This window comes from Pituophis catenifer, unplaced genomic scaffold (assembly GCF_029215685.1).
Source record: "Pituophis catenifer annectens isolate HBS135680 unplaced genomic scaffold, rPitCat1.0.hap2 SCAF_1, whole genome shotgun sequence".
Lineage (NCBI taxonomy): Eukaryota > Metazoa > Chordata > Lepidosauria > Squamata > Colubridae > Pituophis > Pituophis catenifer.
In genome coordinates, this window is record NW_027256881.1 from 353561472 (window position 1) to 353589261 (window position 27790).

The window sequence follows — 27790 nt, forward strand, 5'->3', positions numbered from 1 at the left end:
CTCCTCCCTTTCTCCCTCCCTCCCTCCCATTCATCCATTCTTCCTTTCCCTCTTTTCTCCTTCCCTTCCTCCTTCCCTTTATGTTCCCTTCCTTTCCCTCTCCTCCCTCCCTCCCTCCCCTCCATCCTTCCTTTCCCTCTCTTTCCTCCTTCCTTCCTTCCCTCCTTCCCTTTATCTTTCCTTCCTTTCCCTCTCCTTCCTTTCTCCCTCCCATCCATCCTTCCTTTCCCTCTTTTCTCCCTTCTTTCTTCCCTCCTTCCCTTTATCTTTCCTTCCTTTCCCTCCCTCCCTCCCTCCCATCCATCCTTCCTTTCCCTCTCTTTCCTCCTCTCTCTCTCTGGGCATCACGGAGAACTACCTGTCTCTTTCTTCCCTCCCTCCTTTTTTCTTCCTTTCCTTCTCTCTTCTCCCTTCCAAGACAAATCCCTTGTGTGTCCAATCACACTTGGCCAATGAAAAATTCTATTCTTTCCTATCTTTTTCTTTCTTTCTTTCTTTCTTTCTTTCTTTCTTTCTTTCTTTCTTTCTTTCTTTCTTTCTTTCTTTCTTTCTTTCTTTCTTTCTTTTCTTCCTCCTCCCTCCCCATCTTCCCTAGAAGGGGGCTCTGGGGGAAGCCCCCGGGGGTCCTTCTCGGGGAGCCCCAAAAGCAGAGGGGCGGGAGGCTCCACACCTCCAGACGGTCGCAGGTCAGCGAGCCCTGGAAAAAACCACGTGGCCGCCGCCACCCATTTCCCCGTTCCCTTCTGCGCCTGCGCGGCGCGCGTGACGCAACGGTATGCCGACGCGCTCTGACGTCATCTCCGGGCGCCGCATGGCACCAGGCTTCCTTGGCCAAGATGGCGGCGGTCGCGTCCTGGGGCTGCCGGGTAAGCCGGACGGAGAGCCTTGGGGAGGGTCCTCTCAGCCGGGACGCAGCGCCTCCGGGGTTGCCTGAGGCTGAAGCCAGCGGGGACCCCCCCAGCACAGGCCGGGGGTCCTTGGGGGTTGGGGGTGGCCGAGCGGCCTGCAGCGGTTGAGCCCCGAGCAAGCCCGGTTTATCAGGTCCGCACACGCGTCCCTTGGCAGGGGTGGGCCTCGGCAGCTTCTCCTGGCTGAAGGCCTCGCCTCCCATGATGCCAGAGAGGCTCCCGAGGGTTGCAAAAATGCATCGTGTTGGGTGTGTTTGTGTGTGTGTGTGCGCACTGAGGCAGCTCAACCAGTCTCATTGTACAGGGGTTGTGCCCTGAGAATAAAGATTTGAATTGAATTGAAGAGCCCCCCCCCCCTCCGGTGCAGCTCAGTTGTTGGGATTCGAACTGGGATCTTGCAGAAGCTACAGTCCCTCCCCCCCCCACCCCTCCACCCCAGCAGTGGAAATTCCTCTAGAGCAGGGCTCTCCAAACTTCGCAACAGGAAGACTTGTGGACTTCAACTCCCAGAATTCCCCAACCGGCATGTCCAAATTTGGCAGCAAGAAGACTTGTGGACTTCAACTCCCAGAATTCCCCAACCAGCCTGTCCAAATTTGGCCACCGGAAGACTTGTGGACTTCAACTCCCAGAATTCCCCAACTGGAATGCCCAAACTTGGCGACTGGAAGACTTGTGGACTTCAACTCCCAGAATTCCCCAACCGGCATGTCCAAATTTGGCAGCAAGAAGACTTGTGGACTTCAACTCCCAGAATTCCCCAACTGGAATGCCCAAACTTGGCGACTGGAAGATTTGTGGACTTCCAACTCCCAGAATTCCCCAACCGGCATGTCCAAATTTGGCAGCAAGAAGACTTGTGGACTTCAACTCCCAGAATTCCCCAACCGGCATGTCCAAATTTGGCAGCAAGAAGACTTGTGGACTTCAACTCCCAGAATTCCCCAACCAGCCTGTCCAAATTTGGCCACCGGAAGACTTGTGGACTTCAACTCCCAGAATTCCCCAACTGGAATGCCCAAACTTGGCGACTGGAAGACTTGTGGACTTCAACTCCCAGAATTCCCCAACCGGCATGTCCAAATTTGGCAGCAAGAAGACTTGTGGACTTCAACTCCCAGAATTCCCCAACCAGCCTGTCCAAATTTGGCCACCGGAAGACTTGTGGACTTCAACTCCCAGAATTCCCCAACTGGAATGTCCAAACTTGGCAACTGGAAGACTTGTGGACTTCAACTCCCAGAATTCCCCAACCGGCATGTCCAAATTTGGCAGCAAGAAGACTTGTGGACTTCAACTCCCAGAATTCCCCAACCGGCATGTCCAAATTTGGCAGCAAGAAGACTTGTGGACTTCAACTCCCAGAATTCCCCAACCGGCATGTCCAAACTTGAATTCTGGCCAGAATTCTGGGAATTGAAGTCCACAAGTCTTCCAGTCACCATGTTTGGAGACCCCTGCTGTACAAGTCAAAATTTCCTGCCGGAACTCAGCATCTGATAAATCTCAAACTTGGATTGACATAATCACAATTCCTGCGTTTGCTTCTTTGCTGTGTTCAAAGCACATGTGTGACGGCTTTAATTAATCCCATCTATTCCTTACATTTGCTGCCCATCTCGGCACCAAGGCGACTCCGGGCGGCTCGCAACATTAAATGCAATGCTTAATGCAATGGGGGTTGCACCACACTTTGCAACCTGCATTCCCACAACCCTGAACTGCAAGACATGCCGCTCTTTGTCATCCTCACCTAGTTTGTAGCGTCAAACTGCTTTCTACAACTCCTCACCCTATTTAATGGCCGAGATCTTTCCTTGGCCGTTCTCAGCATAGCTTTCACACGGGACAAATGTTAATGACACACTTTTCTCTTTTCTAATCCTAGAAATATCTCTTAAATGCGTGGCTTGTATCCCGACAATGCTCTGGCCCTGTGCAGCACCCCTCCTGCGTGTGCCGAACGAGCAGATTGACGTTAGAACTTTACCAGGTGCGTTGATGACCAACAGGTAGTCCATGACTTAACAACTATGACAGAGCCCAAAATTTCTGTATGTTAAGCAAAAGAGTTGATAAGCGAGCTTTGCCCTTTTTTACGCCTTTTCTTTGCGCAGTTCTTAAGTGAATCACTGCAGTTGTTAAGTTAGTAACCTGGTTGTTAAATGAATCTGGCTTCCCCGTGGATTTTGCTTGTTGGAAAGTCACAGATTGTGATCTCATGACCCCCCAGGACGCTGCAACCATCATAAATAGGCATCAGCTGCCGAGCGTTCGATTTTTGGTCACATGGGGAATGCTGCAAACGATCATGAATGTTAAAAATGGTCGTAAGTCACTTTAGTGCTGTTTTTTTTTTTTTAATTTGATTTATATGCCCCCCTTCTCCGGAGACTCAAGGCAGCTTACAATGCGCTAAGCAATAGCCTTCATCCTTTTGTATATTTATACAAAGTCAGCTTATTGCCCCCACAATCTGGGTCCTCAATTTACCCACCTTAGAAAGGATGGAAGGCTGAGTCAACCTTGAGCCTTGGTGAGATTCGAACCTGCAGTAATTGCAGGCAGCTGTGTTAATAACAGGGTGCATTAGACCACTGTACTATCAAGGCTCTGTTGTAGCTTTGAATAGCAATAGGAATAGCACTTAGTCTTATACCGCTTCACAGTGCCTTACAGCCCTCTGTGAGAGGTTTACAGAGTCAGCATATTACCCTCAACAATCTGCGTCCTCATTTTACCCTACCTCGGAAGGACGGAAGACTGAGTCAACCATGAGCCGGTCAGGATCGAACTCCTAGTAGTGAATTAGCCTGCAATGCTGCATTCTCACCACTGCGCCACCACTGCTCTTTTGGTCACTAAACGAATGGCTGTAAGTCAAGGACTACCTGCATTATGATAAAGTCCAGGTGGCGGTAGCTGACTCTGAGGGCAAAAATGAAAGGAGGAATAGAAAACACGAAACAGGAATAGGAAATGAAGGTAGGAATGGAAATTTACTCCAGGGTACGGAGCTGGAGAGAAGAGGCCAGAGTGATTTTGTTGAGAATTAATATGTTTTATGAATGACATGACCTATTTGTTAGCTCTAAGGTAAATTTGGATTTCTCACCTTATTTTGTTTTTCCTTTGTGTATAGCCAATCTGAAATGTCTGATGACCGGGACTCTTTTTTAATCTTCTAATTTTGGGGTCAGTGCAGAGAGGCCCTCGGGTGGTTTGTAAATGAAATAACGTCTTGCTTCTCTGTTGATTTTGCCCTTCGGATGAAAGAAACTGTCCTGAGATGGCTTTCAAAGGAGGGTGACCAGATAAAACGATGGCAAGAGCTTTAGTTAATCTGTCTTCCTTCCTGAGATTTGTCAGGGCAAAAGTTCCCTGGGGATCCTTGTACATTGAGGTCACCGGTTTTTGGAAACAAAAGAGAGGATTTGGGTGAATGTTCCCTTAGCAAGAAAGACACACTTGCTTCTGTTTTAAAAGAAACAGACTTAGAATAACGTTATGGTCCCTTTGAACGCACACTAATCGGCAGGCATTAAAATGATATTTCGTGGCATGCATTTCTCAATTTATTTTTTAAGACAAACATTTAATACATCAGTCATCCCTCCCCTGTGACATCTTATTTATTATTTATTTATTTATTAGATTTTTATACCGCCCCCTCTCCCGAAGGACTCGGGGCAGTGAACAGCCAAAGTTAAAAACATACAATATAAACAATTAAAATACGTTTAAAACAGAATTAAATCTAAAATGGCTCCCCAATTTAAAATGCCTTACCCATACCCCTATAAAAAGACGAATTTAAAATTTAAAAACTTAAAATTTCCACATTTAAAAAGGGGGAAGATTTAGGCCAGGCCAGCTTGATAAAATAGAAAAGTCTTAAGCGCGCGGCGGAAGGAGCGCAGATCCGGGATCCTACGTATCTCCGGGGGGAGCTCGTTCCAAATCGTAGGTGCCCCCACAGAGAAGGCTCTCCCCCTAGGGGCCGACAGCCGACATTGTTTGGCCGACGGCACCCGGAGGAGCCCCTCTCTATGGGAGCGTACTGGCCGGTGGGAGGCTATTGGTGGTAGCAGGCGGTCCCGTAAATAACCAGGTCCTAAGCCATGGAGCGCTTTAAAGGTGATAACCAGAACCTTGAAGCGCACTCGGAAGACCACCGGGAGCCAGTGCAGCTCGCGCAGGAGAGGCGTTACATGGGAATGCCATGTTGCTCCCATCACCACCCGCGCGGCCGCACTCTGCGCCAGTTGGAGCCTCCGAGTGCACCTCAAGGGGAGCCCCATGTAGAGAGCGTTGCAGTAATCCAGACGAGAAGTAACGAGGGCATGAGTGACTGTGTGTAGGGAGTCCCGATCTAGATAGGGACGCAACTGGCGGATCAGGCGAACCTGATGAAAAATCCTCCCGGACACGGCCGTCACATGCTCTTCTAACGACAGCCGTGAATCCAGGAGGACACCCAAGTTGCGAGCCCTATCCGTGGGGGCCAATGATTCGCCCCCATTAGTCAGCGATGGCATTAGCTGACTATATCGGGACGTCGGAAACCACAGCCACTCGGTCTTGGATGGGTAACATCTTGATGTTATCTTCTTCAATTCTTTTTGCCCTTCTTCTTCCAAAAGTTTCTTCTATCTTGATCTTCATCCAAACCACTATAACCATTCATTACTATAACCATATTCTAATTATCAAGTTTTTATACATAATTTTGAAATTAATCATATATCTCTTTTCCAACCAACAATAAAAATAATTCCATATCTTAAAATATTCTAACTCTTCCCTATCCTTAATCATCAAAGTTAATCTATTCATTTCTGCACAATCTAAAAAAAAAAATATTTCTTCTTCCAAAGGTATTTTCTCTGCTTTCCAATTTTGAGCATAAACAATTCTTGCAGCTGTTATTACATGTATAATCAAGTAGGTATTTTCCTTACTAATTTTTTCAGGCAGGATACCCAATAGGAATTTGTTTTAAGTAATTAATGGAGACAATTGAAAGAGAGAAAAAACCCAGCTTCTGTCCAGCCCATCTCTTTTTAATGTCCTCCTCCTTCAGTCTGCAAGTTCCAAATCGGCCAGGACAAGACAAGAATTTCAGAGAGCAGGCAGGATTCCAGCTCTTGGTGATCCAATCAAATTTAAAATGGAAGTGGGAACATCTGTCGGTTAAGACAGATCAAAATTACTTGGCAGCGATGTAGTTCGGAGGAAGGGAGTTGGATTGGAGCAACTTTTCTTCAAGCACTTTTATTTATTCATTTGTATCTCATCCCAAGGGTGAAGCAACTGAACTTTCTGGTTTTTCTTTGAAGCCGTTTCGCTTCTCCTCCAAGAAGCTTCTTCAGCTCTGACTGGAGGATGGAGGATGGAAGGATTGATACTCCTTGCAGACAGCTGGTCATTTGCATCCTTTTAGACAGTCGTTGAGGCCCCTTGGAGGTTTGTCTCTGTCCTCAGAGTGATGCAAGTGGGGGTGGAGCCTTCTTGGAACTATTGAGAGGACTGTGTTGTAGCCTGGAGATAGGAGACGTCAGCAGTTCCAAGAAGGCTCCACATCCATTTGCACCACTCAGGTGACCCCGAGGACCAGACAAACCTCCAAGGGGCCTCAAGGACAGTTTTAAATCCTTCCATTCCCCACTATTCAGTCAGAGCTGAAGAAGCTTCTTGAATGAGAAGCGAAACCTCTTCAAAAGAAAAAACCAGGAAGCCTGGTTGCCTCTTGGGGGGAAAAAAGCCCTTTTGGGACAACCCTGACCGAAGGAGCTGAGATGTTTCTCCGTGGAAAACCTGTCTTGAGTCCTAGGCTTTGGGCAGTGGGTACCAACCAAGCGCCTGAGGCAGGACTATCTTCGTGCTTCAAGGTGTAATTGTGACCTTTTCTTTAGTCTAGATGTTCTTCCTCGGGCCATCGGAAAGGTTTTATCTCTGGCTTCGTAGAGAACATCAAGCAGGAGCTGGCCAAAAACAAGGAGATGAAGGAGAGCATCAAGAAATTCCGAGACGAAGCGAAGAAATTGGAAGAATCGGAAGCCCTTCAGGAAGCGAGACGGAAATACGTACGTTGGCTTCGCCGGCGCCAGAGTGAATTTTGTTGCTTTTGGCGGCCAGAAGAACTTTTATGGGACAGGTAGTCCTCGGCTTACGACCACGACGGGGTCCAGAATGTCCATCCCTGAGCGAGGAGGTTGCTGAGTGAGTCACGCCTGATTTTATGAAACCTTTCTCGCCACGGTTGTTGAGCGAATCGCGGAGTCGTTAAGCGAATGCGCCTCCTGCCGTTGAGTTTGCTGGTTGGAAGCTGGCTGGGAAGGGCGCAGAGGGCGGCCATAGGACACCGGCCTACCGCAACCGTCGTAAGTCCATGCCAGTTGCCCAGCATCTGAATTTTGATCAAGGGAAACCGCGCGGATGCTGCGACAGCCATAAGCGTTAGGACCGGTTGTAAGGGGGGTTATTTTCCATGTCGTAATTTTGAGCGGTTGCTGAAACAAAATGGCTCTAAGCCGAGGGCTACATGTACAGGCAGTCCTTGACTTAACAACAATTCGTTTAGCGACCGTTCAAAGTTACAAGATGAGTGGAAAAAGGGATCGATGACTGTTTTTAACACTTAACATCTGTGGCGGCATCATCATGGTCATGTGATCAAAATGCAGACGCTTGGCAACTGACTCACGCTTATGACGGTGGCAGTGTCCCAGGGTCATGTGACACCCCCTCCCCCCTTTGCGACCACCTGACAAAAGTCGATGGTGAAGCTGGATTCGCTTAACGACCATTTGACTTGACATCCGCAGTGATTCACTTAACAGCCGTGGCCAGAAAAGTTCGCAAATTTGTGGCAAAACTCACTTAACAAATGCCCCGCTTAGCAACAGATATTTTGGGCTCGATGGCGGTCGTAACTCGAGGACTATCGGTCTTCTGAGGGAAGGTGAAAAGCAGTCGATGTATAACTAGGTTATGCATTCGTGCTCCTTCCAAAAGAAGGCATGCCCTCAGTGGTGAGCTAATTAATATGTGTGAACTGTTAGATCAGTGTTTCTCAACCTTGGTAGCTTGAAGATGGGTGGACTTCAACTCCCAGAATCCACCAGCCAGCAGCGCTGGCTGGGGGATTCTGGGAGTTGAAGTCCACTCATCTTCAAGCTTCCAAGGTTGAGAAACACTGTGTTAGATAATAATAATAATAATAATCAGGATGATGTGTAACAAAAACAACAAGCTTGGCAACTTTAAGACTTGTGGACTTCAACTCCCAGAGTTCCTCAGCCAGGCTCACTGGCTGAGGAACTCTGGGAGTTGAAGTCCACAAGTCTTAAAGTTGCCAAGGTTGGAGACCCCTGGTCAGGATGATACATCTGTGTTCAAACCCAGAAGGTAAAGAATCATTCTCAAGATGGATATTTGAGGGGTCCTTGGTGCTCTCTGAGCTTGCTTGTTTGCAGACATTTCACGACCCGAGTAGATAACATCATCAGTGCTAGCGAGGAGTGCGGTTTGCTGTCAGTTTATATTTGGGTGGCTTGCTCTGTCAGTGTTGGTGGGCGTGGGAGGTCTTAGAGATTCTTCCCTTGGGCTGTTTGCAGTTGGCTTCTTTTGGCAATTGGTCTGATGCTAACCTTGGAGTTAATCTACGCTGATCTGGGTGCTGACGGCTGGTGGAGAAGTGCTTTTTTGTTCCTTTTTTTGGGCTGAGTGATTGTCTCTTTTGCATGGTCTACAGATGTTGTTAATGTCTATGTGTCTATTGATGAACATTATGGTAGCATATCACATCAGCTTCATACACAATGGCAGCATATCATAGCAGCAACTGAACACGTTACAATACCTTGCTTAAGAGCCTTGATAGTACAAGGGTTTAGTGCACCCTGTTATTAACACAGCTGCCTGCAATTTCTGCTGGTTCGAATCTCTCCAAGGCTCAAGGTTGACTCAGCCTTCCATCCTTTCTAAGGTAGGTGAAATGAGGACCCAGTTTGTGGGGGCAATAAGCTGACTTTATATAAAATATACAAAAGAATGAAGGCTATTGCTTAAAGCATTGTAAGCCGCCCTGAGTCTCCGGAGAAGGGCGGCATATAAATCAAATTAAAAAAAAAAAAAAATACTCTCACAACCAGTGATTACCTAATTACAGCATGACTCAGCATTAAAATCACATAATACATTTACAGATTAAAGTTACAGTACACTTATATTGCCTGGACAACTTGTTAGGCTCAAACCATATCCTAACAAGACTGATGATGTTTTTTATTTTATTTTATTTTTTATTAATCATATTTCTATGCCGCCCACTCTCCGAGGACTCTGGGCGGCTTACACCGAAGACTAAAGTATACTAAATAGCATATTGCCCCCCAACAATCTGGGTCCTCATTGTACCCACCTCGGAAGGATGGAAGGCTGAGTCAACCTTGAGCCGGTGAGATTTGATCCGCTGATCTGCTGAACTAGCTGTCAGCTGAAGTAGCTACAGTACTGCACTCTAACCACTGCGCCACCTCGGCTACCTAGCTGGGTAATGAAACATTTGCAAGAAGACCACCAAGCTCAGAGAGCACCAAGGACCCCAGAATCATCATCATCGTTGTCTCCTCCTCCTCCTCCTCCTCCTCCTCCTCCTCCTCCTCCCTTTCTCCTCTTCCACAAACCCCACTCCCTTCTAGCACTGATGATGTTCCCTAGTTGGGCCATGAAACGTTTGCCAAAAAACCCACCAGGGGTTTCAGGGAGCACCAAGGACTCCCTCATGTCAGCCCTGAGCTGCAAATATTCTCCTTTTATTAGATGGATATTTGCTAAAGAGTTTTCCCCCTGGAGTTTCTTTTTAAAGCTCTCTTGTGTTGTGGGAGGCTGAAGGTCCCCTCCCCTTAAGTGACAAACCAACCCACCAGCCGCACTGCTTAGAGCCGCCTGAGAGATCAGAGGCCGATCCTACTGGGGGGAATAAAAGGGTTCCAATTTACTCACAAAATCCTGAGACTGTAGCTGTGTTGGATCATCAAGAGATGGTGGTCCATTCAGAAGAACTTAAATCACAGAGCTGTCGTTGGTTGAGAAGAGAATTAACTTCTCCCTCTGCCACCCCAACTTCTGCTTCCTTTCTTGCAGAAAACCATCGAGTCTGAAACCGTCAAGACCTCGGAAGTGCTTAAAAAGAAATTGGGAGAAATCAGTGGCACCGTCAAGGACGTAAGAACCACAGAGAGGTGTCCTCCCGGCCCTGGGGTCATCTTAGGAGCCCTCACTGCGCTGGTGTATTCCACTTGGTGGGAGGCCGAGAGTAAAGGAGTCCATGCTGATTCCTCCAAGAGTCAGCCTCCTTCCTTTTATTAGTTTATCAGAATAGAAAATAAAATAAAAATAATAGGAAATGAGAGGAGGAAAAGTGGAATTCTGCATCCAGGTTTGGTCACCACAATGTAAAAAAGATGTGGAGACCCTAGAAAGAGTGCAGAGAAGAGTCACAAAGAGGATGAGGGGACTGGAGGCTAAAACATACGAAGAACGGTTGCAGGAACTGGGTATGTCTAGTTTAATGAAGAGAAGGACCAGGGGAGACAAGATAGCAGTCTTCCAATATCTCAGGGGCTGCCCCAAAGAAGAGGGAGTCAAGCTATTCTCCAAGGCCCCTGAGGGTAGAACAAGAAGCAATGGGAGGAAACTAATCAAGGAGAGAAGCAACCTAGAACTAAGAAATTTCCTGACAGTGAGAACAATTAATCAGTGGAACAACTTGCCTCCAGAAGTTGGTAATACTCCAACACTGGAAGTTTTTAAGAGGAGATTAGATAACCGTTTGTCTGAAGTGGTGTAGGGTTTCCTGCCTAAGCAGGGGGTTGGACTTCAAGACCTCCGAGGTCCCTTCTGACCCTGTTCTTCTGTTCTTCTTCCTTTTCCCTCCCTCTGGTCGCAGAGCATAGATGAAGTCAGCAAGAGCGAGATTGGCCGGAAGATCATGGAAGGAATGGAGGAAGCTGCCAAAACAGCGAAGCAGTCTGCAGAAACAGTCTCCAAGGGAGGAGAAAAACTGGGCCGGACTGCAGCATTCAAGGCCATTTCACAGGCAAGTCCCCTTCTTTGGTCAGGTGTCACCCCGGCCGGGACAGGTTCAGCTCCTCTGTGGAGGGCAGGAGAGTTGGCTCAGGCTGGGTTTCTCTGTGGTCACTTTTCCGGATTTCCTGGTCTGCTTTCCTCTTCCTTTTGGCTGTAAAGGTATATATATATGTCTTTTTTTTCCCCTTTTTCGTAGGCTTTTATGTGCATATTCTTTCTAGCCAGGTTTTACCTACGTAAACTAAGTTGTTCTGCAGCCCTGGTTCTGTGAAATCTCATTCACAAGTTTCTGGGCCTTTTTTTTTGCTGACAAACTGCAACTCTGTGTTGCTCTCTGGGAGACTCAGATAGCTATTTCTGCCTTATAAGGCTTTGTCAGTGAGCCACCTTGTACCTTTACAGGGAGGATATCTGAGAAGTGGGTGTGGCTCACTGACGAAGCCTTATAAGGCAGAAATAGCTATCTGAGTCTCCCAGAGAGCAACACAGAGTTGCAGTTTGTCAGCAAAAAAAAGGCCCAGAAACTTGTGAATGAGATTTCACAGAACCAGGGCTGCAGAACAACTTAGTTTACGTAGGTAAAACCTGGCTAGAAAGAATATGCATATATATATTTACAGTATCCTCCTTTTGACCTCAGCTGCGATGGGTCTTTGCCCCTTCTGTAAATCGCTCCCGGGACTTCCTCTCCCCCTTTCCTCCGTGCTGCAAGGTTGGGAAAGTGGCAGCTAAGCAGGGAGGAGGAGTCAAGAAGGGAACTAGCCTCGAGTCCTTATGTAGCTGCAAGAGGCATAACCCTGACCTTCTGTCCCTTCCATGCAACCTTATCTGGCTGGTTCCCAAGGGAAGAAGGCGAGCAGTCTTTGGGGGAAAAAATCAACAACTTTATTGTTGTTCACACTTTGGAAAAAAGTCCAGAGAACAGCAACTAAGGGCCTGAAGACTAAAACGTATGAAGAACGGTTGCAGGAGCTGGGTAAGTCTAATTTGATGAAGAGAAGGACTAGGGGAGACAAGAGAGCAGTCTTCCAATATTTGAGGGGCTGCCACAAAGAAGAGGGAGTCCACCTATTCTCCAAAGCACCAGAGGGCAGGACAAGAAGCAATGGGTGGAAACTAATCAAGGAGAGAAGCAACCTGGAATTAAGGAGAAACTTCCTAACAGTGAGGACAATTAACCCGTGGAACAGCTTGCCACCAGAAGTTTTGAGGGCTCCATCACTGGAAGTTTTTAAAAAGAAATTGGGCAGCTACTTGTCTCAAACTGTGCAAGGTTTCCTGCTTGAGCAGGAAGCTGGACTAGAAGACCTCCAAGGTCTCTTCCAGCTCTATTCTGATTGATTGATTGATTGATTGATTGATTGATTGATTGATTGATTTGGACTTTTCATGAGCAGATCGAGTTCCTCGCAGCTGACGTGTAACAGCGCTTCCCTTCCCAGGGCATGGAGACCGTCCGGAAGGAGATTGACGAGAGCGTGCTGGGTCAGACGGGCCCTTACAGGCGTCCAGAGAGACTCCGGAAAAGGACAGAATCTGCCGGCGAAAGGCTGAAAGACGAGCGGATATTCGAAGCCAACGAGTGGGTGTCAGAACTGGGAACGGCCTTCCCAGGGGCTCCGGGAGCGGGCAGCTTGCTGTGGGGTGATGGGGTGGTGGTGGCAGGAAAGGAACCTTGTCCTGTTTTACCCAGGGCTGCAGCTGAAATATCAGGAGAGGCAAAATTGTTCCGACCCAGTGTCAGACTTCGATGCTATCTCAAAATAAATGAATTTCCAAACTGCCAATCTTTAAGGAAATATTTTCTTTATTTGAGCACAGCAACCGGATCATGACTCGATGCGGACAAGACTGACCTTTTGCCCCCCAATCCCTCCCTTTCCGATCCCCAAATATCTGCTTCTCATTGGCTATCTTCCAAGCCATTCTCCAGACTTCTTGTCTCGACATTTCCCAGGAATGTCTCCCCCCTCCTCATTTCCATGACAACCCGGCTTCAAAGGGATTTAGCAGGCAAAAGTTCAGAGCTTATCTCTCTCTGCTCTCTATGCCAGCGAAACGCTGACACCCAGCTCCCCAAACACTACAAACCCTCTGAAGTTCACTCAGATTCCTTTATTAGGAGCGCCAGCAGCCCTGGCAAAAAAATCTCTCTCTCACCGCAGGCTAACAAATCTGTCCGGCCAGAAGTTGAATAGTTGTCCTCCGCATCTATTCATCTCCGCCCCCTGCCTTTTCTCCCCAGTGCTAGGGTGGGGCTTTGCTAGCAGCGGTAGCTCTTCCGTCCTAAGGACCAGCCCATAGATTTCCACTGCTCTCCTCTCCTCTGCCTTCTGTGGATCTGCACGTCAGGCACTGGACCCAGCTGTTCCTCCTCTTCCTCAACCGCCACCTCCAGACCTCTGGGGGCTGTTGACTCTCCATCGGAGGGCTGACAGATGGCATAGGCTCCGCCTCCGTCTCTCTCTATCTCCCTCTCTCTCTCTCTCTCTCTCTCTCTCTCTCTCTCTCTCTCTCTCTCTCTCTCTCTCTCAGCTCCATTCCCTCTTCCCCCTCGGAGCTCTCAGGTTGCCTTGATGCTGGCCCTGACTCCCACGCCTCTTCCTCCTCTGATTCGGCTACTAGAGGCCACAACAGAATGTCTGACCTGCCCCTGGGAGAAACAATCCTAAAGACTCATAGAGGGGCAGAGGGCTTTTTCCCCTTTGAAAGTCCTCCCCCCCTTCAGTTTAGTTCCTGGGCGTCTTCAAATGAAACTGGGAAAGCCCTGGCACATCTGTGTTGCTCTCCCTGGGGCCCTGCGGACGGTTGGCTGCGAGGGTTTCCTCCAAGGGAGCTGGAAAAAAGCTCCCCTTCTGAACGTCTGGAGAATCAGCGACGGGGATAAGTAGGGGGACACGCTGGCCTCCTTCCCTAACTTCCCTCTCTTTCCCCTTCCAGGCAAGCGATGGGCATGGTCCTACACAAAGACTCCAAGTGGTACCAGCAGTGGAAGGAGTTCAAGGACAACAACGTGGTTTTCAACCGTACGTATATGGGATTGCAGTGGGTCATGTGGTTAGGGTACCAGGCTGACAAATGGTCGGCTCGAGACCCAGTTGCTGCTACAGGATGGGGTGAGCGCCCGTCACTCGCTCCAGCTCCTGCCGACTCAGCAGTTTGAAAGCGGGCAACCACACGAGTCGATAGATGGGTACCAGCTTAATAAGGACAGGAAAGGAAACCCCCATCTGGTGTTCCCTGGGCAATGGTGATGTCACCGGATAATCCTTCAACCCGGAAGTGCTTCTGACACGGAAGTATGGTACAGTAAGTACTGTAGGATCCCTCCCTCTCCATCACCCGGAGTCACTTTGAAACAAGAACAGCAGAGAATGAATTTAAGAAGTAGAATAAATAAATACTCAGGGAGCCTGGAACGGCTCTTTTCAGCTGTCAGATAATTTTACAGTTTGGAAACTGAACAATAAACAGGACTCCCGAACATTTGGCCGCTTGGAAAAGATTGTTAAAAATGTTTAACTTTTAACGCCCCAAATCCTAATGTTTTATTAGGTCCATTTACTGTTTGATACATTGTAAGACTGCCCAGAGTCGCTTGATAGTGAGACGGGCGGTATATAAATTTAATTAAAAATAAAGGATTCAAGAGATCGTTAAAAAAAAAAAAAAAGTATTAACCATCATTGCTGCACATTAGACAGAGGTTTGTCTTTCCAGTTTTGAGGGGGCCCCCCGCATGAAAAAAAAATTCGTAGTTTTCAAACGCCGCATCATAGGCATAAAAAAGACACATTTCCATCTATGGCGGTCCATCCTGAATCTTAATAAGCCCGTGGCTTTCAGCTGCAAATAAAATAGGACAAGACCAAAGTATATGAGTCAGTCTTCCGTTTTCTCCAGCATCAAAACCAATCCTCCCAAAACGTGATCTGAAGCAGCTGCCCCCCCCCCCCAGCCTTTCTGGCTTGACAGCCTGGCCATGGGGTGGAGGAGAGAAGAGGGGATGGTCTTGTGTGAATGGCAGGGCCGTGCGCACAAACACACATGGCTCCATTGGTGCAAGCGAGCGTGAGGAGCTGCGAGCTGCATGTGTGAGCGAAGCTGGGAATGAGAAACCCCGCCAGTTCCAAATGGGCTGATGCCCAGTAGTGGGCTACGGCCCAGGAGGTTGGGGACCCCTGATCTGAAGGGTCCGGTCAACTCTAAAGAATCTTTTCTGCTATTTCAGGGGTGTCAAACTCAATTTCATTGAGGGCTGCATCAGGGCTGTGGTTGACCTCAGGGTGGGATGGGTGGGAACGTGGCCGCCTGGGTGGGTGTGGCCAGCTTGGTGCCACTCCCCAAACTGCTGGCATGTTTCCTCTTTGCATTGGGTAGACCAGGCCGAAGTGACAAGGGCCGGCCCCTTACATTTTCCAGCATGGCCCCACGGGCCGGATCTGACACCCCTGTGCTATTTGAACCCATTTTTAAGACTCTAGGACAGTGTTGGTGAAACTGAGTGCTGAAATGGGAGCACATGTGCGGGAAACTGGAAGAGCAGCAGCCCGGAACGCATGGGTGTACCAGGTGGCTGCTCTTCCAGTTTCTGACACGTGCATGCACAACCGACCACCTGGCATTCCTGTTTCTGGCACGCATGTGCGTTTGAAGACCAGGTGGCCAGTGCGCATGCATGCCCTGGAACCCGGAAGAGCAACAGGCAGCAGCTGGCGTGCCCGGAGAGATGGCTCTGTGTGCCACTTCCAGCACCTGTGCTATAGGTTCCCCATCACGGCTCTAGGAAACACGTTTCCTATTTTCAAAGCCACCCTCTCCTGGTTTCCCAGGGTGTTGTGGCCCGTCAGCGGCCTGCGCAAATTGTAGCTGATTCTGACAGCGAGGAGGCTGGTGTGGTGCTGCACCAGCAGCCTGTGCAGCTGGCACTCGAGTCGGACAATGAGGAGGCTGGAGAAGATGTGGTGCCAGAGGCGGGGATTCAGCCAGGGCCTTCAGAACCTCCAGAAGCTCCCACAAGTGAAGAGGAAGAATAGGAGGAGCCTCTTCTCGATGCACGGGTGCGCAGAGCTGCCAAAAGGCAGGAGTAGCTCCTCAGGAGGAGGTCTCCTCAAGAGTAAGGCTTGGGGCTAATTGGCCACTCCCCTAGCCTATTTAAGGAGGAACGCCGACTGAAGCAATTTGTAGGGAACAACTTTAGTTCACTCTCCTTCGCGTCTGGATTCCCTGCAAATTGCTTCTGGGCTTTCTGCCAACCTTAGTAAGATTGTGATTACTTGATCTTTGGTTTCTTGTAGGCTGTTAAGAAAGTTTATTAACAGCCTTTGTTTGAAAAAGACTTGAGTTATTTTAGTAAATTAAGTTTTGTGCAGACTTTGTGTGTGCTGCGTTCTTTGGAGTCCGTAGCTGGGGCAGAACACAGGGTCCATATTCGTTCTTCCAGAGGTCCCTTTCCGTTTTCTTAGGGTTTTTTGAAATGAAGATGAAATACGACGAGAGTGACAACGCCCTCATCCGTGCCTCGCGCGTCATGACGGACAAAGTGACTGACTTCATAGGTCTGTCTCCCTCCTCTCCCTCCCCCCCTCTCTCTCTGGCTGGCCTTTGGCAGGACCTGGCAAAAAACATGTTTCCCTGTAACAAATGCAAGGCTTCCAAAATGGCTTGACGACGGTTCATTTAGTGACCGAAATTACAACAGCATTGAAACCATTGACTTCCGTCAATCATTTTTCGCACTGAACGACCGTTGCAGGATCCCTGCGGTCATTGTGATCCAAATTCGGACACTTGGCAACTGGCTCAGCCTTATGACGATTGCAACGCCCGGGGTCAACGTTACGGTCACCCTACCGGATTCGGCAGGGGGCTTTTAATTTCACGAGGGTCTCAACACGGGGACAGTCCCAAGACCAAAGTCTGGATTGGGACTTATAGATTGGTTGATTCAGCCCAGGGTGAAGACCACTAGTTCTCAACTGTGCCCCCTTTAAGATCTGCGGACTTCAACTCCCCGAATTCTCCAGCTGGCATAGCTGACTGGAGAATTCTGGGAGTTGAAGTCTGCAGATCTTAAAAGGGCCCACAGTTGAGAAACACTGGTGAAAACAGATCTGGGGGCATAGCTGGCTGGAGGATTCTGGGAGTCGAAGTCTGTAGATCTTAAAGGGCCCACAGTTGAGAAATACTAAAGACAGACCTAGGGGCGTTAACGGTCCCTGCTGCCCCACGAGCCTCCGTTGAGCCAAGCTGCCCTCGAGCCATCCCTGCAGGGCTGGGAGGGACGAAGAAAGAGAAGGAAGTGCTGGTTTGGGGAAAGACACCGACTCCCTGGGGTCCCCCTCCCCTCCTTCTGAAGGGCAGGGAATGGATCCTTCCTGCTCAGCCATCCCCTCTCTCCCTCCGGCAGGCGGGCTCTTCTCCAAGACAGAGATGTCCGAGGTCCTTACGGAGATCCTGCGCGTTGACCCCAACTTCGACAAGGACCAGTTCCTCAAGCAGTGCCAAGCTGACATCATCCCCAACGTTCTTGAGGTAGGTGGTGGTGATGTGGGGAGAGAGAGGCAGTGTGGGTTCCCCAGCCCAGCCTCCCCATAAGAAGCCCAGACTTCACGGGGCTAGCAGAGGAGAAAGGGGTCTGGCAGGACCCCTGGCCAGCTCTTCGGGGCTTGAACAGTTGTGGCCATAAGTCAAGGACTACCAACAGTTGTGGCCGTAAGCCGAGGACTACCTTGTAAAATCGCAGCAAAGAATGCCGATTCTTGCAGCCGACAGATGTTGGACCGGCAGTCTCATCTGTCGAAACCACTGACCTCCATCGGTTCTGACCGCAGCTTTCGTAAGCGGGAGGACCAGTGGCAAGTCCCGCTTTTCAGTGCCATTGTAACTGAACTGGTCGTTAGAACGAATAGTAAAATTCCTGTAGGATGGAAGGATGGAAGGAGGGAGCTTGAGCCGAGCAGCCATTGGTACCTCTGTGGCTCCTTGGGGGGAGATTGGGGTGGGGGGAGGTCTTCCCCAGAGGCCTCTTAGAGCAGGGAGATCAGCTGTCTTCCTCCTGTCAAACCTGCCCCAGTCTGATCCCTAGAGTCGCTTGATAATGAGTTGGGCGTCATATAAATTTAATTAAAAATATTAAAGAGTTTCAAGAGTTTGTTAAAAAAAAATATATTAACCATCATTGCTGCACATTAGACAGAGGTTTGTCCTTCCAGACTTAACTCCCATCCCCGCTCCCAAAAAAATGATACATATCATTTTATGCCACCCTGAGTCTCCGGAGAGGGGCGGCATATAAATTTAATAAATAAAGAATAAAGAATTTTTCATAGTTTCCAAATGCTGCATTGTAAGCATGAAAAAAAGCGCATTTCCACCTATGGCAGTCCATCCTGAATGTTAATAAGCCTGAAAATGTCTTCAGCTGAAAATAATTTAGGACAAGACCAAAGTATATGAGTCAATCTTCCGTCTTCTACAGCATCAAAACCAGCTGTCCTAAAACATGACCTGAAGCATTTCTCAGCTCCATTTGATTGAAGTGAAAAGACACTTGTGCTAAGAGAAGTTTCGTTGGCCAGAAATAAAGGATTTTGGGGGGGGATGGGGACGGGACTTATTTATGACAGTGTCAGACCTGCCCTGGTCTGATCCCTTAGGCAAGTGAAACCCTCGACTCCATTAGATTGAAGTCAAAAGGCACTTTTGCTGAGAGATTCTGATTGCAGGAGAGTGAAGCAAAATCTAAAATTACCGTGCCAATACAGAGCTAGAACCCCTGATTTCCCCAAGCCCTCCCTCCCCTTCCCTTCCCTTCCCTCCCCTCCGTGGTCCCTCCCCTCCTGGTACCGCCAACATGTTTTGGGAAACGCTGAAGTGTTTAGGCTGCTGAAATTCCACTCTCGGGGCAAACGGAATTGAAGATGCCAGCATGCCAGCACAAATTGGATTCTCTTCTTTTTCAACTGTCAATCCCCTCCCTCCCCAACCTCCTAATTTCCCACCATACACAGATAGTCCTCAACTTACAACAGTTCATTCAGTGACTGCTCCAAGTTACAACGGGCAGGGAAAAAGTGACTTGGGTCCGTGTTTCACAGGGACAACCTACCTTTGCAGCATCCCCCGTTGATCAGGGGAATCAAAATTCAGATGCTTGGCAACGGGTTCATACTTACGTCCCAAGGTCATGTGATCCCCTTTTGTGACTTCGCGAGCGAAAGTCCACAGGGAAAGCCAGATTGACCTAACAACCGAGTGGCCTACTCATCCACTGCAATGTTTCCCTCAACAATGGAGGCAAGGGTGTTCGTAAAAACGGGGCAAAACACACTTAACAAATGTCTCACTTTACAACAGAAATTTGGGGCTCAATTGTGGTCGTAAGTTGAGGACTACCTGTACAGCAAATTGCCCCTTGGTTTCTCCCCCCCCCCCCCTTTTAATGTCAGAACACCCCAGCTGGAGGTTCTGACACCTCCTTTCTTCCCTACCAGGATATCCTGCAGCCTCTCCGTCCGATTCCCATTTTAAATGCAGTGGGAGCAGCCAGCTGTCAACGCCTCAGGGCTGGCATAGAGAGGAGAGAGATAAGCTCTGAACTTTTGCCTGCTAAATCCCTTTGAAGCCGGGTTGTCGTGGAAATGAGGAGGGGGGAGACATTCCTGGGAAATGTCGAGACAAGAAGTCTGGAGAATGACTTGGAAGATAGCCAATGAGAAGCAGAGATTTGGGGATCAGAAAGGGAGGGATTGGGGGGCAAAAGGTCAGTTTTGTCCGCATCGAGTCATGATCCGGTTGCTGTGCTCAATTAAAGAAAAGATTTCCTTAAAGATTGGCAGTTTGGAAATTCATTTATTTTGAGATAGCATCGAAGTTTGACACCAGCGTTAAATCCCGGCAGGACTAACCAGCTATCCAGGGTCTTCAGAGGAAACAAGCTTAGTTTAAACCCTCTCCCATGCCGGCTTTGTCCTTCCCTCTTGCCCAGGGCACTCCTGGCGCCCCTCCCCATCCATCCACTGCCCGTAACACACAACCCACACACCTGACAAGCATCTCCTGTCCCCTTTCCATAGGCTATGATCTCCGGAGATCTGGATATCTTGAAGGACTGGTGCTACGAAGCGGTGAGTCTCCGCGGGAGGACGGCTGCTGGGGAAGGGAGCATTGGAAAGGCTTTTGGCGGCCCCGGAGAAAAACCCAGCGGGACTTCTTTCAGCCCTGACCTTTGGAGGATTCTCTCTGTGGTCCCCGTTCAGCCTCTCCCTCTTTGGCCAGAGAAAAGCCGGGGTGGGGTGGGGAGTTGGGGGTGGAGAAGCAAGGCTGGCTCATGGCTCACCCCCCCCCCCACCCCCATCTGCCTTTGTCCCCAGCTCCTCTGAGCGGCAGCCTCTTCAGTCTGCTCTCTGAGTGCAGCTTCTGCCTCTTGGTCTCTTTAAAATGGTGACTTGTGTGATTTGCGAGGCGGTCGTTAAGCAAACTGCAGTCGTAAAGCGAATCTGCTGCTCATTACGGGCTTTTCTTGGGGCCCCTCGTAACTTAAAAATGACCTCTAAGCCACCAGTCATAAGTCGGGGACTTCCTGCCTGTATAAAGAAGTTTTTTTTTTTTTTTAATTTGATTTATATGCCGCCCTTCTCCGGAGACTCAGGGCGGCTTACAATGCGTTAAGCAATAGCCTTCATACTTTTGTATATTTATACAAAGTCAGCTTATTGCCCCCCACAAACCGGGTCCTCATTTTACCTACCTTAGAAAGGATGGAAGGTTGAGTCAACCTTGAGCCTGGTGAGATTCGAACTTATAACTGGTGTGTCAGCGTTTCAACGCTGGCATAGAGAGCAGAGGAGAGCCAGAGATAAACTCTGAAACTTTTGCCTGCTAAATCCCTTTGAAGCCGGGTTGTCGTGGACATGAGGGGAGGGGGCACATTCCTGGGAAATGACGAGAAAAGGAGTCTGAAGAATGACTTGGAAGATAGCCAATGAGAAGCAGAGATTTGGGGATCGGAAAGGGAGGGATTGGGGGGCAAAAGGTCAGTCTTGTCCACGTGGAGTCATGATCCGGTGGCTGTGCTCAATTAAAGAAAGATTTCCTTAAAGATTGGCAGTTTGGAAATTCATTTAATTTTGAGATAGCATCGCAGTCTGACATGGTGTTAATCACAATGCTATCAGTCTGCTGAGCCACCAGGCCCTGTGAGTGAGTAAAAGTTACCTCTTTTACTATCTCACAGGATTTCTGATGCTTTGGTTAATTTAACCAAAGCATAAGATGAGGGCCCGTGATAAATATAGATATTTTTAAGGCAGATTTGGGGGTGCCTGATTCTTAAAATGGCCCTACGCAGCCTTGAGGACTGGGAACTTGATTCCCCTTGGAGGAAAAAAATGTCCCTTCTGCGGAGGTTTCCGTACAGGTGCCAGCGACCCCGCGCATCCTGTGGGGCCGAGAGACCGGACTCTGTTAAACGGGCGCTGCCTTCTTCTCTTTCAGACCTACAGCCAGCTGGCCCATCCCATCCAGCAGGCCAGAGCGATGGGGCTCCAGTTCCACTCCAAAATCCTGGACGTGGACAACGTGGACGTGAGTAGCCCCTTCCCACTCGGGAACTCTTGCGAACCCCCAAACGCTAGTTTGGACTCTCTTGCACCCAAAAGAGCTCCAGCGGAAGAGACCTTTCCCCCAACGCCCAGGTATCCTCCCCGGAGCTTCTCTTCCCACCTTCTCTGGTCTTAACCTCCCCCCCCCCCGCCCCCTTTGGAGCAGGTGCACCAAATTAGGCTTTTTTGTGGACATTCCTACCTTTTTCATCACTTAAGACATGCACGGGCATCGTTCCCAAAAAAGCCCAGTGGGGGGCTCCAGGGGGAATCCATATGTAATTTGGGGTGACTTTCTCTCTCTCTCTCTCTCTCTCTCTCTCTCTCTCTCTCTGTCTGTCTCTCCATCCATCCATCCATCCATCCATCCATCCATTCACTATGTCCGTCTGTCTGTCTGCCTCCCTCCCTGCCCAACTACCTACCCATCCGTCCATGCATGCATCCATATCTGTCTGTCTGTCTGTCTGTCTGTCTGTCTGTCTGTCTCTATCATTTCTCTGTCTATCTGTCTCTATTGTTTAATCTATCTTCTATATCTATTTAATCTATCGTTTCTCTATCATTTAATCTATCTTCTATATCTCTATCTAATCTCTATTTGTCTCTATCATTTAATCTCCTATCTATCTATCTATCTATCTATCTATCTATCTATCTATCTATCTATCTATCTATCTATCTAATCTCTTATCGTTTCTGTCTATCTGTCTCTAATCTATCTTCTATATCTATCTCTGTCTATCTAATCTCTATTGTTTGTATCATTTAATCTATCTTCTATATCTATCTATCTATCTATCTATCTATCTATCTATCTATCTATCTAATCTCTATTGTTTGTCTATCATTTAATCTATCTTCTATATCTACCTACCTACCTACCTGTCTGTCTGTCTATCTAATCTCTATCGTTTCTCTGTCTATCTGTCTGTATCATTTAATCTATCTATCTATCTATCTTTGTCTCTCTCCCCCTCCCCCTTCCCCCCCTCTCTTTTGTAGGTTTTCTTTTGAAAACCAAAAAAAACCTCACCTGTGGGATGACCATAACCTGGATGACTGAGAATCTCCGTAGACGTTGAGCAACTTAAAAAGTGTTTCGTAGCTTGTGCTGGACCGGTCACAGCGACATCTTATGGACTAGCACCTTGAAACATCCTCTCTTTTCAGCTGGCGATGGGGAAGATGATGGAACAGGGCCCAGTGCTGATCATCACCTTCCAGGCTCAGCTCGTGATGGTGATTAAGAACCAGAAGGGAGAGGTGGTGGAAGGAGATCCGGTAAGGGGCTTATCCGCTGGAGGGGGGATGGCTTCCCTGCCCACCATTCGAATGGTGCCAAATTCAACAACCTCGGTTGAGAAGGAAGATAAAGATTAGCCCCTAGGCCAGGGGGTGTCAAATTCGATTTCATTGAGGGTCACATCAGGGTTGTGTTTGACTTTGGGCGTCAACGCCAATTGTGTCGGAGGGGGGGCTGTGGTGGCCCGAGCGCTCTGCTGGCAAAAACGGGCTCCCAAGCTCCATTTTTGGCTGCCACGGCCTCCTGCAACCCTTTGCCAGGAAAAACGGAGCTCGGGAGAGCCACCGGCGGCCCTCCCGAGCTCCGTTTTCACTGACGGAGACACCCCCCCCCTCCCCCAGTCTCCTGTTCCCTGTCTCCCCAGCATCAGGCTCCTGACTTGTGGGCCAGGAGTTGGGAGGGGTCTTTTAGAGGAGGGGCCAAACTCATTTTCTCCTTTTTGCTTCGTTGCAGGGAGGAAGGGAAGGAAAAGGAGGTGCTTAATCAGCCCCCTTTCAGATTATCGTTGACCTCTTCCCCTCCGCAGGGTCGGTGCGAACCCCCGGAGACCATGCTGGGGAAGGGTTGATTTTCTTTTTTTTTTTATTGAAAAAGTTTTATTAGTGAAAAACAACCCTCCCACCCAACCCCCCCTCCCCCTCCCCGACTTCCCAGAGCAGAACACAAGGTATTTCTATTAACTTTTAACAATAAACTAAATTGCTTAACCAACCATTAAACTAACACCCCCTAAAAAATAATTCTTAACCCCCCATAGATAAAATCCTGCTTCTTAGACATAATACTTCTAATATCACTTATATAGTGCTTATACAGTTAAAAAAAAAAACATTCATTAGCTATTTGATATTTTTTAGTCTGATACTTATTTTGAATATAATCAATCCATCTTCTCCAGTCCTGTATATACCTTTCTTGTGTGTGATCCTTCAAATATGCTGAAATTTTAGCCATTTCAGCTAAATTAGTTACTTTCAATATCCAGGCATCAATAGTAGGCAAAAAGTCCTTCTTCCAATGTTGTGCTATCAACAATCTTGCTGCTGTTATCAAGTTCAAAATCAGTTTAGTCTCTACAACTGTACAGTCCGTAGTTATACCCAGTAGAAACAAATGCGGAGTAAATTTCAATCTTTTTTTTAAAAAATATTCTGCATCACCCACCAAATCTTTATCCAAAATGCTTTGATTTTTTTACAAGTCCACCATATATGATAATAACTTGCATCATCACAGTCACATCTCCAACATTTAGCTTGCACATTAGGATACATGCATGATAATTTTTTTGGATCTAAGTGCCATCTATAAAACATTTTATAAAAGTTTTCTCTTAAAGAAGGGTCGATTTTCAAGAGAAACCCACACCCCCAATTCGGACTTGTGCAGAAAACGGGGCCTCTGTTACCCCTGAGCGTGTATAGAGGATTTTGCAGTGCTTTGGGGGAGACCCCTCGCCTTGGCCAGGCGAAGGGACCCTCTGGACTGCCTCAGAGCCTTGGGAGGGAGGGAGGGTCATCGGCCGGCAGGCTGAAAAGCCCAGCAGCTGCCCAGATGGGAAGACCTGGAGTATAAAGATTTATTGCAAGCTTAACCTCTCTACAGATACTTTCCCCCCCCCCCGACTTACGACCACAAATCTAGCCCAAAATTTATGTTCGCTAAGGGAGAAATTCGTTAAGCGAGTTTCGCCCCGTTTTACGACATTTCTTGCCCCCGTTCTTAAGTGAACGGCTGCTGCAGTGGTTAAATTGGTCACACGGTTGTTAAGTGAAACTGGCTTCTCCATTGTTGGCCCAGAAGGTCGCAAAAGGGGATCATGTCACACACACACACACACACACACACACACACACACACGGGACACTGTGACCGCCGTAAATTCGAACCAGTGGTCAAGCATCCAAATGCAAATTGGATGACCGTGGGGATGATGTAACGGTCAGGAGTGCGAAAAATGGTCGCGAGTCACTTTTTTTAACCCCCAGTGCCGTTGTAATGTGGAACGGTCACTAAACGGAACTGTCGTAAGTCAAGGACTTAACCTGTAGAACAGGGTTTCTCAACCTTGGAAGCTTGAAGATGGGTGGACTTCAACTCCCAGAATCCCCCAGCCAGCGCTGCTGGCTGGGGGATTCTGGGAGTTGAAGTCCACCCATCTTCAAGCTACGAAGGTTGAGAAACACTGTTGTAGAAGATTCTGACACTACTAACAGTCGAGGGAAATTCACAGGGTTCAGAGTAGAAAGGAATTCAAGGTGGGCTAGATTTGGGCGGGGGGCGGGGTGCAGAGACACATGACTGATGACACGTGTGACACACCCACCCCTCACTCGGGCTCAACCTAGTCATCTCCTACAACTTGCAGCTTTTGTCTGAAAGGTGCTTTTTCTTCCCCAAGAGGCCACTGGACTTTCTGATTTTTCTTTGAAGATGTTTTTGCTCAGGGGTGTGAAATGCTCCCGGTTCGGACCGAATCGCCCGATCCGGTAGCGATGGCGGCGGGTGGTTCGGAGAACCGATAGCAAAAATCCCTGCCCCCCCCATGCCCAGCTGAGCCGCGCAATCATCAGAGGCTTTTTTTCTTTTAATTTTTAGAAGCATTTTTTCTACAACCTCTTCGGCTGAAAAAAATGCTTTTAAAAGTTAAAAAAAAAGCCTCTGATGATCACGCGGCTCAGCTGGGATCATCAGAGGCTTTTAAAAGCATTTTTTCTACAACCTCTTCCGCCGAAGAGGTTATAGAAAAAATGTTTTTAAAAGGAAAAAAAGCCACTGCAGATCAGGCAAGTCAGATGGAATCGTCAGAGGCTTAAAAAAAAAAAAAAGAAAGCCTCTGCCAATCAGGCAACTCAGCTGGGATCGTCAGAGGCTTTTAAAAGCATTCTTTCTACAACCTCTTCGGCCAAAAAAAAAGCTTTTAAAAGTAAAAAAAAAAAGGCTCTGATGATCACGCGGCTCAGCTGGGATCCTCAGAGGCTTTTAAAAGCATTTTTTCTACAACCTCTTCGGCCAAAAAAAAAGCTTTTAAAAGTAAAAAAAAAAAGGCTCTGATGATCACGCGGCTAAACTGAGATTGTCAGAGGCTTTTAAAAGCATTTTTTCTACAACCTCTTCGCCGAAGAGGTTATAGAAAAAATGTTTTTAAAGGGGGAAAAAAGCCTCTGCCGATCAGGCAAATCAGCTGGGATCGTCAGAGGCTTTAAAAGCATTTTTTCTACAACCTCTTCGCCGAAGAGGTTGTAGAAAAAATGCTTTTAAAAGTAAAAAAAAAAAAATTGACCACGCCCACCCAGGCACATTCCCCCCCCCCCACCAAGCCACGCCCACAGAACCGGTAGTCATAAATTTTAGATTTCACCCCTGGTTTTGCTTCTCATCCAAGAAGCTTCTTCAACTCCGAATGGATGGAGGGGACTCTTTGCAGACAGCTGGTCATTTGCATTGTTTTTAAAAAGAGCTGTTGAGGCCACTTGGAGCCTTCTTGGAAGTGTTGAAAGGACTGGAGGTAGATGATGTTGGATCCCTCCCCCTTTGTTCAATTGAAGCCTCCCCCCCCCCCATTTGCACCACTCAGGTGACCCTGAGGACACGGACAAACCTCCGAGTGGCCTCAAGGACTCTCTGAAAGGATGCAAATGACCAGCTTTGTCTGCAAGGGGTATCAATCCTTCCGTTCCCCACCACCATCCCGTCAGAGCCGAGGAAGCTTCTTGGGTGAGAAGAGAAACGTCTTCAAAGAAAAACCACAAAGTCCAGTTGCCTCTTGAACAAGCACCTGCGGGACAGCCGTCACCTGGACGACGGAGAATCTCCATAGACAACTTGCAGCTTTGTGTCTCGATCAGGGGGTCTGCAACCTGCGGCTCTGGAGCCGCATGTGGCTCTTTCACCCCTCTGCTGCGGCTCCCTGTCGCTCAAAATATGCGTCACAACCGCCAATGTGCGACACCCGCCTGGCACGCGATTTATTGAGCTTTTCAACCCCCGGTAGGCCAACCATGGATAAATCCAAGAAAAGAAAAGTTTCAGAAGAAAACAGAACGTTTAATTCCAACTACATGTGCTAGTTTTGCAGCCGCTCAAGAAATAGTCAGGCCCGGGAAGGTTTTTGTGGCTCCCGGTGTTTTCTTTTCTGTGGGAAGCGTCTCCAAATGGCTCTTTGTGTGTTTAAGATTGCAGACCCCTGGTCTAGATAATCAAGGGGGCTGCCGGGTCAGGAGTGCCATTTAATCAGCGGTTTGCTTGGGGAGGTTGTGTGTGTGTGTGTGGGGGGGGGGGGGGGTCTTTTCCAGCCAGAGTTGTCTTCTGCAACCACTCTTAATCCCCCCTGCCCTTCCATTCTCTTTCTCCCTCCAGGGGAAAGTCCTGCGGATGTTGTACGTCTGGGCCCTCTGCAGGGATCCCGAAGAGCTGAACCCCTACGCTGCCTGGCGGCTTCTGGACATTTCTACCTCCAGCACCGAGCAGATCCTATGAGTCGGCCCCGGGGGGGGGCTCGGCAGAGCTCCTGCAGAGCGTGTGTCCCCCGTCCCCCCACCTGTCCTGCGCAGAGTCCAGCACGAGGGACCCCTTGGTGCAGCGGGGCTGGGCCGGGGTGCTGGCTCGGATGTAGATGCTGGGAGACCCTCCCCCGGACTCTCTTTTTCTGGTCTTCAGACTTGGAACTTGCCGACATCCGAGCACGGTGCGAGGCAACGCTGAGCCCACGGACTTCTGGGTCTGCCGGGACTCCGGCTTGCGCTTTGCCAAAGTTGTGCCTGTTCCGAAACTTGCTGCCGTCCGTCTCGCGCCGAAGAGGCTTCCGGAATGGTCCTTTCCCTTGCAGCTGAGTCAAGAGGCTGAGCCGGAGGGGCTGCCTTGGGGCGTGGGGGAGC

General features: G+C 48.6%; 1 protein-coding gene across 3 annotated transcripts; it reads left to right on the forward strand.

Annotated features, from left to right (window-relative positions):
* The first annotated feature begins 815 nt into the window (after positions 1 to 815).
* On the forward strand, positions 816 to 27790 carry TIMM44 (translocase of inner mitochondrial membrane 44). Of its 3 annotated transcripts, XM_070931932.1 has the most exons (13): positions 816 to 866; positions 2797 to 2901; positions 6824 to 6994; positions 10059 to 10139; positions 10864 to 11013; positions 12446 to 12585; positions 13944 to 14029; positions 16469 to 16561; positions 17413 to 17537; positions 20081 to 20131; positions 21501 to 21590; positions 22781 to 22891; positions 27273 to 27790. In XM_070931932.1, the coding sequence occupies exons 1-13, from the start codon at positions 837 to 839 to the stop codon at positions 27390 to 27392; spliced, it is 1353 nt and encodes a 450-aa protein (XP_070788033.1). In that variant the 5' UTR covers positions 816 to 836; the 3' UTR covers positions 27393 to 27790. The 3 variants fall into 3 exon arrangements, with proteins under 3 accessions (XP_070788033.1, XP_070788034.1, XP_070788035.1); XM_070931933.1 differs by lacking the exon at positions 816 to 866 and having other exon boundaries at positions 2812 to 2901; positions 6829 to 6994; XM_070931934.1 differs by lacking the exons at positions 816 to 866; positions 2797 to 2901 and adding an exon at positions 3874 to 3893 and having other exon boundaries at positions 6829 to 6994.